Source organism: Anastrepha ludens, chromosome X (genome assembly GCF_028408465.1).
Source record: "Anastrepha ludens isolate Willacy chromosome X, idAnaLude1.1, whole genome shotgun sequence".
Lineage (NCBI taxonomy): Eukaryota > Metazoa > Arthropoda > Insecta > Diptera > Tephritidae > Anastrepha > Anastrepha ludens.
Genome location: NC_071503.1, coordinates 89672678 through 89686009, shown reverse-complemented (window position 1 = coordinate 89686009; position 13332 = coordinate 89672678). Strand labels below are relative to the sequence as shown.

The 13332-nt window shown below is 40.2% G+C and overlaps 1 protein-coding gene across 1 annotated transcript; it reads right to left on the bottom strand.

Moving 5' to 3' along the window:
- Positions 1 to 11176: 11176 nt before the first annotated feature.
- Positions 11177 to 12832, bottom strand: LOC128870335 (uncharacterized). Its single transcript, XM_054112947.1, has one exon. It carries the CDS (start codon positions 12830 to 12832, stop codon positions 11177 to 11179), a length of 1656 nt encoding a protein of 551 aa, XP_053968922.1.
- Between the last annotated feature and the right edge of the window lie 500 nt (positions 12833 to 13332).

The window sequence follows — 13332 nt, the reverse complement described above, 5'->3', positions numbered from 1 at the left end:
TTATTTTATGAGGAGCTTTTTCATGGCAGAAATACACTCGGAGGTTTGCCATTGCCTGCCGAGGGGCGACCAGTATTAGACAAATGTTTTTCTTAATTTTGGTGTTTCACCGAGATTCGAACCGACGTTCTCTCTGTGAATTGCGAATGGTAGTCACGCACCAACCCATTCGGCTACGGTGGCCGTTAACTCGACTTAACAATAGAATATTATGATTAAATTGAAATCTTTACAATTTGTTTATTCACTACATTCCCAGCTTTCAAGGGCAAAAAAAAAAAACAAGATTCCCCACTTCACTTTTTAGATATCGCAAAAATAATTTCAGCAGCATGTAAATGCGGCACCAAAAAGTCTGCGTTCAGCCTGTTTATTTTAATGATACCGTTAATTTTTAAAATATATTTTCCATTGTTTATATTAATTTTTGATTGCGCATTACTTCGACTGAATGTTAACAAAGCTTAATAGAACATTTTATATATAACTGGAGATAATTAAAGAACATGGAAGGAAAGGGAAAAGAAATAAGGGTTTCTGAGAGGAAAATAATTATAAAAATATGGAAAGACGGAAAAAGTTTCCGAAATATTGGAAAATCTATTGGGAGAACGTATTCCTCTATTCAGCGAGTTGTAACAAATTTTCGGCATATGTAATGTTTTCATCTAAGCCCAGGTCAGGGCGTCCGAAAAAATTATAGCCCCGGGAAGAGCGTTCTATAATAACTTGGCAAAGTTTAACCCCCGGATTACATCCTCAAAAATAGTTGAAAACATAAATCAAACAGTTAAAAAAAGTATTTGCGCTGAAACTGCCAGAAAAGGTCTACGTCAAGCTGTATACCATGGTAGAGTCGCCCGAAGAAAGCCTTTCATTTCCCAAGTTCTGGAAAAAAGTAATATTTTCAGACGAAAGTAAATTGTTTGGCGAAAACCTGGAACTGCTCTAGAAAAGCAAAATCTTTTTGGCACGGTTAAGCACGGAGGTGGGTTATGATTTGGGGCTGCATGGGTCAGTTAGAATTTATTGATTCGACAATGGATAAATGGGGATACTTGAATATACTAAAACGGAATTTAAAGCAAAGTGCAGAAAATCTCGGCTTATCAACAACATTTTGGTTTCAACAAGATAACGACCCGAAGCACACAGCCGAGATCGTTTAGCTTTGGCTCTTGTACAACGTCCCAAAACAGCTTAAAACACCGCCACAGTGCCCAGATCTTAACCCCATCGAGCATCTGTGGGATCTATTGGAATAAAGAATTCGTCAGCAAGTGATTACTAGTAAAGAGGTTTTGCGGAGTGTCATGCAGGCAGAATGGAGGAAGTTAACAGCAGAGGAAACAAAGAAACTAGTAAGTTCAATGCCAAATAGGCTGAGTGAAGTTCTGAAGCAACGTGGATATCCAACTAAATATTAGATTTAATTTTTGCATATAGCATATGATGTTTTTGTATTAGACTTTAAGACTGAACGCAGACTTTATGGTCGCTTTATTTACTTGTTACAGCCATTATTCACCGTTATCTAAAAACTTATGTGAGGAATCTTGAAATTTATTTTTGTTTTTGAAAGTTAAACACATAATAAACATATAAATATATACAAATTTATAAAAATTATAAAATCAGGTTGTGTTTCACTCACTAAAAAGTTATTGTATGGTGAACGCAGACTTTGTGGGGCATGTGTATACTAGTTGCAATTGTACAATGCTTCTAAGAAAATTAATGAGAATCGTAATAACAAAAAAAAATAATAACATGACATTTGCTGTGTTGACTCGAAGTGCTATTCACAAAAACGTTTTTCATAGATAAGATGCATCGCTTTCGTTGTGTTTCTTCTTGCCCCTACAATCTAGTGACCGAACGATCAAGGATAATAGTGAAGAAACGGTAAATGTGGCGTAGGTGGAACAGAGCCATCAATACTTCAAAACAAGTTCCGACCGAAGACTGTTCGCTGTGTCTTTGTAGTGTCAAATGGATCCTCCTTATGTTCTAAACATATAAGTTTACCCATGATGGACGTCATACCATGATTGACATGTCTACTCGTTCAGGTTTCATTATAGCCCCTGAAGAACCTGCCATGTTGGTAAGTAGTTTGGTAAAATCAAACAATAGCATAACATTGATCTCTGCAGAAGGATGAAAAAAAAACTATCGTCTCAACTCTAGATCCAATCCCTTGCATTGTGATTCCTTCTAGACCTAGCGGACGGGTTCAGACGATTAAACTTATACACAAGTATACATATTGCAATATGTGTAGCCTGCTTGGTTCCGGCATTGCGTGGAATTGTGTGCTAATATTAGTGAAGTTAACGATGAAAGCATACTTAAAGATCAACACTTTATTGCATTCCCATGACAGCCGGTTCTACATATCGAAATGACTCGGGATTTTCCCGGCCGAGTGCTGCCGGCTGAGTAAACGAGCCCTGTATAGAGCGCTGAATTTTGGCTGAGCAGCTCCATCCAGCAAGACTGTTCCCAATACTTCTTCTTACGGCTGGTATTGAGCCTAACTCTGCACCCGAAGTTTATTCCTGCTGCGTTTGCCGAAAACAGCTCCACCCAAACTACAATTCGCGTTCCACGTGTGGTGCCATCTTAAGACTTGCTCAGGCCTTAAAACCCACAGGAAATGATCCAAATGGCTTCTGGCTACATGTCGCTTTCGCTATCAAGTGGTTGTTACCTTAACGGCTTGTATTTCGCATAACGCGCTGGTGCCCTCATCACTCACCACAAAAAAAGCCTCTAAACCTTATCGGAGTTCACCTGAGTAAGATGATAAGCTGCACCCCAACTCACACCGCCTTGCCACTCCAATTCCATTGTGAAGGCTCACCAGCAGCTCTTGGTCGTCCACACAGTTTGTGCCGAGTGTCAAAACAGACTACCCCGGAATCCGATAAGTCTTGAAAGATAATCCAGCCTACGCAAAGCTAGAAATTGGGCTAGTCACCACGTTTCCCCCTATTGTAGTAGCTTAGGAAAAGGCAAATCAATTAGGTATTCTCTGACATGTACATCAAAGCGAAAAGACTTCCAGTAAATAAACAATGCAGTAGTCTCGTTTTGACGTCCACATCACTATGATAAAACTCCCAGCCTCGAAAATCAAAGAATCACTCTGGGCAACAAGTGCCAAGCAAATATCCCGGACAACGAAAACATTTGAGGAGATTCTTAGAATTGTTGTGTGCAGTAACACCAAAAATTATGGAGCAATGCGGAGTCCCTGCTAGGAAGACCCACTGAGCGATTTTGTTGAACTAAGTCAGTATGGCTTACCCGGTAATAAAGCTAGTTTTGAAAAAGAAAAGAAACAGAAGGGTATGTTCCGGAGCGTCGCGTTACAGATAATTGATAGATAACTAATACATATTATTGATAAAGTTTCTATGTTTCACAATATATGTAAATACTGATTTGGAACAATTATGTTAAGGGGTTATACGCAGTTATGACTTTCAAAAAAATCGATTTTTTTTATTGCATTTTTGTAATGTACATATATTCAAAAGTATACGCACGAAATTTGAAGTAGATCTAAGCAATACTTTCGGAGTTATACCTAAATATGTAGAGATGCCTCGGCACGTTTTAAGGTAGGTATTGAAACTTTAAACGTGTTTTTTTCAAAACGGCATTTTTCAAGTCGGTGTACACGATATCTCGAAAACGGCTTGTTTGATCGGTCAACCGTTTTAACTCAATCTAAACATATAAGTTTACCCATGATGGACGTCATACCATGATTGACATGTCTACTCGTTCAGGTTTCATTATAGCCCCTGAAGAACCTGCCATGTTGGTAAGTAGTTTGGTAAAATCAAACAATAGCATAACATTGATCTCTGCAGAAGGATGAAAAAAAAACTATCGTCTCAACTCTAGATCCAATCCCTTGCATTGTGATTCCTTCTAGACCTAGCGGACGGGTTCAGACGATTAAACTTATACACAAGTATACATATTGCAATATGTGTAGCCTGCTTGGTTCCGGCATTGCGTGGAATTGTGTGCTAATATTAGTGAAGTTAACGATGAAAGCATACTTAAAGATCAACACTTTATTGCATTCCCATGACAGCCGGTTCTACATATCGAAATGACTCGGGATTTTCCCGGCCGAGTGCTGCCGGCTGAGTAAACGAGCCCTGTATAGAGCGCTGAATTTTGGCTGAGCAGCTCCATCCAGCAAGACTGTTCCCAATACTTCTTCTTACGGCTGGTATTGAGCCTAACTCTGCACCCGAAGTTTATTCCTGCTGCGTTTGCCGAAAACAGCTCCACCCAAACTACAATTCGCGTTCCACGTGTGGTGCCATCTTAAGACTTGCTCAGGCCTTAAAACCCACAGGAAATGATCCAAATGGCTTCTGGCTACATGTCGCTTTCGCTATCAAGTGGTTGTTACCTTAACGGCTTGTATTTCGCATAACGCGCTGGTGCCCTCATCACTCACCACAAAAAAAGCCTCTAAACCTTATCGGAGTTCACCTGAGTAAGATGATAAGCTGCACCCCAACTCACACCGCCTTGCCACTCCAATTCCATTGTGAAGGCTCACCAGCAGCTCTTGGTCGTCCACACAGTTTGTGCCGAGTGTCAAAACAGACTACCCCGGAATCCGATAAGTCTTGAAAGATAATCCAGCCTACGCAAAGCTAGAAATTGGGCTAGTCACCACGTTTCCCCCTATTGTAGTAGCTTAGGAAAAGGCAAATCAATTAGGTATTCTCTGACATGTACATCAAAGCGAAAAGACTTCCAGTAAATAAACAATGCAGTAGTCTCGTTTTGACGTCCACATCACTATGATAAAACTCCCAGCCTCGAAAATCAAAGAATCACTCTGGGCAACAAGTGCCAAGCAAATATCCCGGACAACGAAAACATTTGAGGAGATTCTTAGAATTGTTGTGTGCAGTAACACCAAAAATTATGGAGCAATGCGGAGTCCCTGCTAGGAAGACCCACTGAGCGATTTTGTTGAACTAAGTCAGTATGGCTTACCCGGTAATAAAGCTAGTTTTGAAAAAGAAAAGAAACAGAAGGGTATGTTCCGGAGCGTCGCGTTACAGATAATTGATAGATAACTAATACATATTATTGATAAAGTTTCTATGTTTCACAATATATGTAAATACTGATTTGGAACAATTATGTTAAGGGGTTATACGCAGTTATGACTTTCAAAAAAATCGATTTTTTTTATTGCATTTTTGTAATGTACATATATTCAAAAGTATACGCACGAAATTTGAAGTAGATCTAAGCAATACTTTCGGAGTTATACCTAAATATGTAGAGATGCCTCGGCACGTTTTAAGGTAGGTATTGAAACTTTAAACGTGTTTTTTTCAAAACGGCATTTTTCAAGTCGGTGTACACGATATCTCGAAAACGGCTTGTTTGATCGGTCAACCGTTTTAACTCAATCTTTAAAGATACATTTTCTAGTAATTAATCGTTCCTTTTGTAAATCTGATACTTATTTTCCATTTTATAATCAATTTACGGCCAAATTTTAGCGTAAAAATCGAAATCATTTCTTTTAAAAGCTGCCATTTTGTGAAAATTCACTATTTTGATTAGCCGAACGATTAATTACTAGATAATCTAATATATTAACAAAATTTGTTTGGTTTTTTGATTTCAGATAATCCAATCCTGAGTTACGATGTACACCGTAAATCGTCTTTTTTTTAAAGGAGGTTCCAGAAATCGCCTGCAGCGCGCTCTATAATCAACATTTTCATAAATAAAAAATTTTGTTACGTTCTTGAAGGATGCTTTTATAACCGCCAAAAATTTTCAAATTAAAATATTCTGAAGTTTCTTCAGGATAAATCCTTGACAACCCGTCTTTTATTTGCTTCATAACTGCGTATAACCCCTTAAGGAAGTATTCTAATGTAGAGGCATAAATTTCGACCGGAGTTTGAAACGCTGTACAAAGGAAACAAACAAAAAAATTTTACGATCCTTTTTTGTCGTTTGTTAAATTAAAAACTAACGCAAAAAAAAATTAAAATTGATTAAATGATGCGCAGTCAAAGCAGGGGGTCCAAAAACACGAAGGTGTCCTGCCGTGCATGATTCCAACCCTCCTGGTGATCTGAAAAATAAAAACCAAACGGATTCTTAATTATTATAGATTTCGCTATTGAATGAGCCTTGGACAAGTTAAACAAATTTTTTTCACAATATAGCGGCTGTTTAAAAAAATTTTTTTTTGCATATTTTTTCAACATTCCAATTTTTAAATACTAAATGAAAAGTTATAGTTTCGAGCTAGGGTCATCCGAGGAAGGAATGTATAAGGAACATTCTCCCCAAATTTGAAGTAAATCGGTGCAATAGAACTCGAGATATCCATACCGCCAGCTTGAAAAGTGTAGATTTGAGAAAAACGCGTTCAAAGTTTTCAAAAGCGGTCGGATCTGAACTATGCCATCTCACCAAAAAAGCTATAACTCATTAAATAAAAGGACTTTTACCAAATCCTTTTAATGACATGTTTCTAAATGTTGAAAGTTTTAAAATATGCTAAAAACCAATTTCAATTTTTTCAAAATTCTACTCTAGAATACCCCCTTAAAAGTTATACTTAGTCCTGTAATAAATTCTGTCATAAGTTAAGTCCGTTATAGATATGAATTCGTTAAATTTTTTTAATGAAGTTAGTTTTATTTAATCATGTAAATATTAAAATAAAGTTTAAATGTTCACTCAAAATGATCAACATTTACTTTCGCATAAGCCTTCAAACGATTAAGCCATTCAGCTATTGCAGCGCGCACGGTTTCCATGGATATTGGCGTCGCTGTTCGAACCAAAGATTGATTGAGACTCTCCAAATTTCTGTGACGTCTTCGACAGGCCATGTTCTCCAATTCTGACCACAAACTGTAGTCCAATAAATTCAGATCTGGACTACTAGACGGTCATACGGAGAAGCTATTTTGGAACGTTTATCGGTGGTTAGGTTAGGTTAAATGGCTGCCCTAGCTAAAGGGCTCACTTGGACAAATGTTAGGAAATTCGTCCGTTGTTGGGCCATACATGGGAGAGGAGAAAGGAGATGGGAAGGAATAAGGAGCCTTGGGATTAGAAACGATGATGACCATACATTTTTACGACGGCGCCGACGGGGGCTGATTTACGTTCGTAGTTAGCCGTAACAAGCTATTAATGAACTTCACCAAATTTATGATATCTACACCGGCTATATCCGCAGGCGCAGCGAAAAAAGTGAAAGCCCAGATTTCTAAGTCTTTGCCAGACGAGAGCAGGGCAGTTGAGAAGAAGGTGTTGATATGATTCCACCTCGTCCTCCAGACAGTTTCTGCAGAACGGACTTGAGGCAATCCCAAGTCTTACGGCGTGAACACCTAACGGACAATGTCCGGCAAAGATGCCCCCCAACTTCAGAGCTCAGGCTTTGTTAGCCTTAGAAGTTCCCTTGAGCGTCCCCGATCTACCCGTGGCCAGAAGGATCTCGCGACCTTGCACGTTTGCGCACTAGCTCAGCGCTCGCTGAGTTGACTCGAGGCCCATCTTTCCAGGAGCAGACCATCCAAAAAAGGGTGTACGCGCCAATTATATATACCGTCAGCGTCAAAATAAAGTGTACACAAGATATTGTTAAGTTTCGACTATTTGTTTACTTATTTTATAATTTCAATTATTTGTTTATAACAGTATGATTCGTACTAAAATAAAATTCATATAAACTAAGGTTTCAAACTTAACACAAAATTTATAAAAATTCTGCAAATGTTTAGCAAAATCTCACAATTTACTAGGAATTTATAGAAACATTTTAGGTACGCAGTTTTGTAGATTATTGAATTTTGGTATAATAAAGTGCAAGTTTTAAGTACATTCAAAATTACTCTGATTTTTGACAATTTTTTTAGGAAGTGCATTTTGCGCATTTTCCCTATTCGACACAATTTTCTTATATGGAAAAAACATCTTATACCGTCAGCAGAAAAAATGGTCAAAAATCAGTGTAATTTTGAATGTACTTAAAACTTGCACTTTATTATACCAAAATTCAATAATCTACAAAACTGCGTACCTGAAATTTTTCTATAAATTCCTAGTAAAAATTGTGAAATTTTGCTGAACATTTGCAGAATTTTTATAAATTTTGTATTAAGTTTGAAAGCTTAGTTTATAGGTATGAATTTTATTTAAGTACGAACCATATTTTTATAAACAAATAATTGAAATTATAAAATAAGTAAACAAATTGTCAAATCTTAACAATATGTGGTGTACACTTTATTTTGACGCTGACTGTATATATATAATTGTCCAATCACCGTTGCTGAGGACCTAGACATATCGATTGGCTCATGCCATTCGATTATTTTCAATGATTTGGGAATGAGACGGGTCGCTGCAAAATTCGTACCAAAACTACTCAATTTCGACCAAAAGCAGCATCGCATGAACATGGCTAATGAGATGTTGGACTCTGTCCGCGACGACCCAAATTTGTGACGAATCGTGGGTTTATGGTTATGACGTGGAAACTAAAGCTTAATTATCTCAGTGGAAGCTGCCGCACGAACCAAGACCGAAAAAAGCGCGCCAAGTTCGGTCGAATGTAAAAGTTTTGCTTACAGTTTTCTTTGATTGCAGGGGCGTTGCGCCTGAAACGCCCGGATTTGTGGAAGAACAAAAATTGGCTCTTGCATCACGATAACGCCCCTGCTCACACATCGTTGCTTGTGCTCGACTTTTTGGCCAAAAACAACACATTAATGATGCTACAGCCACCGTGTTCCCCAGATGGCCCCTGTGACTTTTTCTTGTTCCCGAAACTGAAGAGGCCCATGAAAGGACGACGCATAATATTTGATGGAGATTACTTTGAAGGGAACAAAATAGACATTAATGAATAAATAAAAAACTTTTGAAAAAAACACAAAATTCGCGATACTTTTTGAACACACCTCGTACTTATGCAGATGTACTCGGTGCTGACGCTTTTAATGCTGCTACTGCTAATAAGGCCACTTTGAGCTCTTCTCCTACTTCGAACTTTGCTCCTTGTTGCGGGAATGTTGCGTGGAGAATCCTTAATATGCAGGAAGAACCAATAATGCGGGAAGAATCTTGAAGGCGGCTATAAATAGGACCACAAATGATGCGGGAATGTTGCGTGGAGAATCCTAAATATGTTGCGGGAATGTTGCGGCAAAAGTCCTATTTTTCAATTCAAATATGAAAGTCTGCTGGTTCAGTTTCGAAATTACATTTTTTTCTCACAATTTTATTACAAACTATTCCCTATATATACACAATTATTTCAAACAAAACCTACTTATGTTCACAGAAAATTATATCGAATAACATGAGTTGAAAAACATTAAAGTATTTTAAACTAATACTAAACTGGACTCAACATACCGCCGTCCTTGAACTATCTCAATAAGTTCAATATAGAAAGTTACAAATTATAGCAAAGAAAAATATGAAAAGCTTGATAACATTTATGATGAATTAGTAGTTTGTTCGTGAAACAAGTCTCCTTTCGTTGGTAAAGGGCAGAGCTTTACTATGGGCCGAACTAATTCGCCATGCGGTGTTTTCAGCGTAACCACTCTCACGCGTCCATCGGCGCCAGGGTGGCATTTAATAACACGTGCCAGAAATGCTGTCTCATGGCAGAGCTCGCTTGCCTTCGCTGACGCAGATTTCCACGGAGCCCTTGACCCTCAGGCTCCGGGATAGATTTAAGCGGTTCACCGACAATGAAGTGACCAGGCGTAAGTACCTCTACATCACCAGCGGCTGCAGAATTGTGACAGAGTGCTTCTACTTCTGTCAGCAGCGTGTTGAACTCTTCGTAGGACAGAAGAATTTCGCTCATAACACGTTTCAGATGATATTTGACTCTTTTTATGCCAATCTCCCAGTACCCCCCCATATGAGGCGCGGACGGAGGGTTGAAACGCCATTCGATGTTAGAGTCTACAAAAAACGAATGGAGTTTGGTATCAGCCATACACCTTTCAAACGCAATTCGAAGCTCCTTCTCGGCCCCGACGAAATTCGTCCCATTGTCAGAAGAAATGACCTTGCAAAAACCTCTGCGGCTTACAAATCTTTTAAAGGCATTGAGGAAGCTCGATGTTGATAGATCTCCGACAAACTCTAAATGCATCGCCCCGGTGCACATGCAAATAAAAACGCAAATATAACCCTTGGTGGCCTTCGCTCCTCTCCCATGAGTGAACTTGTAAGAGTATGGTCCAGCAAAATCGACAGCAGCGTGGATGAAACAGCGTGCGTAGGTGGTTCGGATCGCAGGTAAATCCCCGATTGATTGTGCGGCGAGATTGCGGTTGAGACAGGTGCACTTTACGCATTTGCGATATGTGCTACGAATTAGGCTGCGGGCGCCAATAACCCAATATCGACGTTGCAGGATGGTTTGCATGATGCGAGGTCCAGCGTGTAATGTGAATTCGTGAATATCGTGAATGATCAGTTTCGCAAGTGGGCAGTTTTTGGGCAGGATAATCGGATGTCTTACGTCAGCAGCTACTTCAGCGTTCTTGATCCTACCTCCTACTCGCAAGACGTTTTTCTCATCGAGATATGGCTGCAATGTCAAAATACTACTCCGAAGCGGAATCGGCTTTCTTCTGCTACAAAGAGAAATTTCATTAGAAAAATACAGGAATTGTGTATACCTGATCAAGCGCAGTTCAGCTTCGGATATCTCTTGACAGCAGGGAGGACCGACCCATTTAGCAGCGTTGTTTCGTGTCTTAACTCGAGCGTTGACGAAAAACCTTAACACGTAAGCAATGATACGGCGCAGCTTGGAATACGATGAATATCTCATCAATACAGGCCAGTGGTCATCTGAGCTCGTAGCATGGGCGACGATCTTGCTACGAACGCCCAACAGAGTTGTGTGTTGCGAAGGTGATAGCTTCCAGAAATGGTCAGGACCTTTTAAGAATTCAGGACCAAACCACCATAGTTTTTGATGCAGTAGTTCAGACGGAGTTACACCTCTAGAAGCGCAATCTGCTGGATTCAGTTCAGAGCGGATATGGTTCCAACATTCAGACGGTAAAACTTCTTGGATGTCAGCAACGCGATTGGCAGCCAAAGTTATTCACTTACTAGGATGCGCCTGAGGCCATGCCGGATAGCGGATATCACCCCAGCTATGTAACACGCTTCGCGCCAATTTAGCAGCAAGATGTGCAGCGCACAATTCTAAGCGTGGCAGGGTTGTTGTTTTAAGTGGTGCTACCTTAGTCTTCGACGAGATCAGTACGACAGTAATACTGCCGTCGTTGTGTAATGTGCGCGCGTACATTACGGCAGCGTAAGCGCGTTCGGAAGCGTCAGCGAAAATATGTAGCTCAGTGAACGATTCACCTGCTCCTGAGCCAAACCAGCGACTTATCTTTAAACTTGATAGCAGTAGCAATTCCGAGCGATGTTGTCGCCACTGAGCTGCGATGCAGTCTGGAATAACGTCATCCCAACCGACACTCATACGCCAGATCTCCTGAAACCACATCTTTGATCTTATGGTCGCTGGAGCGAGCAGACCCAGTGAGTCGAAAAGCGTGCTAGCATCAGACAAGAATGTTCTCTTCGTTAAAATAGTGGGTGATTGACTCAGATTAACTGAGAACGTGAAGTAGTCCTCCTCTGTATTGAATATCAGGCCCAAGGCATGGACATCTTTACTATCGACTAGGTAGTGTGATATATTTTCCGATGTATTCGAAACATTTTCAAAAAGTTCCCCACAATTAGACGCCCATTTTCGAAGTTCAAAGCCCCCTTCCTTCAGTATTTCGGAGACGTTTCGTTGTAAACAAAGCAGCTCTTCTTTAGAAGACGAACCAGTGAGGAGATCATCCATGTAAAAGTCCTTATGGATGACGGCAGCAGCCTTCTCACAAATGTGTGACGAATATTTTGCGGTTTGTTGCAGCGATTTAACTGCTAAGTAGGACGCAGCGGCAACACCATAAGTAACGCGCAATATGCGACAATCCTTTATGGGTAACGTCGGGTCACGACGCCAGACAATGCGTTGTAGATCGAGGTTTTTCGTGGACATGCATATTTGGCGGTACATTTTCGCGATGTCCGCGGTTACTGGGTAACGATGCGTTCTGAAACGTGTTAAAATTGAATATAAACCAGGTTGCAATTGCGGACCAACAAATAATGCATCGTTCAACGAATTCCCGGTGGTGGATTTGGCGGACGCATTGAACACGACTCTCAATTTAGTCGTGACGCTTGACTCTTTTACAACGGGGTGATGCGGCATATAGAATGTTTGATCCGTTGGCGGTGGTGCAAGTTCCATGTGCTTCATGTCGATGAGTTCTTGCATGAACTCATTGTAGCATTGGCGTAGGTCGTCATCTCGCGCAAGTCTTTTTTCGATGCTTAGTAGATTTCGAACAGCATAACTTCGTGATGCTCCCAAGGGTACGTCAGATTTCAGCGGCAGCTCTACTATGAATCGACCGTCAGGTGACCTTCTGTGCGCTTTTTCGAAAAACTCTTCACAATAGCGTTCTTCGTAGGTGAGGTGGGCCTTTTTCGGTGCTTCTTCTAACTCCCAAAGTCTAGTGAGCGCTCGATCTAAATGAACTTCACAATGCAGAGACTGTAAGCCGAGCGAAGTGGATTCGGATCCATCGACATTTCCAAACAACGTCCAACCGAAACCCGTTCGTTGAGCCATGGGCGTACCGGGTGTATCCCTTGGGAGGAACCAATTCCAGAAATCAATCATGGTGATTATGTTAAACGACGGATGAACTGCGGCGGGAGTTGACTCGATCCGCACACGACTCACTTTTTTCTTTAAACTGTATTATGAACACCGACGAATGCACTGCATTACAATCCGTAAACTTTGTTATCAACACAATCAGCTGTTTAAATTTTCAAAGCACAAATAAATTTTTGTTTAGCGCAAATTTTGGTGAAAATACAAGAGGTAATTTAAGGCGAAGCCGCCAAAAAGTTAGGGATACTGCTGATGATGTACTCCGGTTGCCTGATGATGTGTAAGTTTTCGTTGCGGTATATGTACGTAGAGTTACGATAATGTGAGCTCCTTTTGAAGGTTTGTAAAACAGTTTCGGCTTAATAAAGCAGCCTTTGAATATATTTTGAACATATTGAATGGAAAAATGCCTCCCGTTCGAAGATCATGGTCGATATCAGGGTTTTTGGCCGAAGGGGGCTATCAAAATGGTACTGAACAAGATTTTAACATAGGAATGGCGC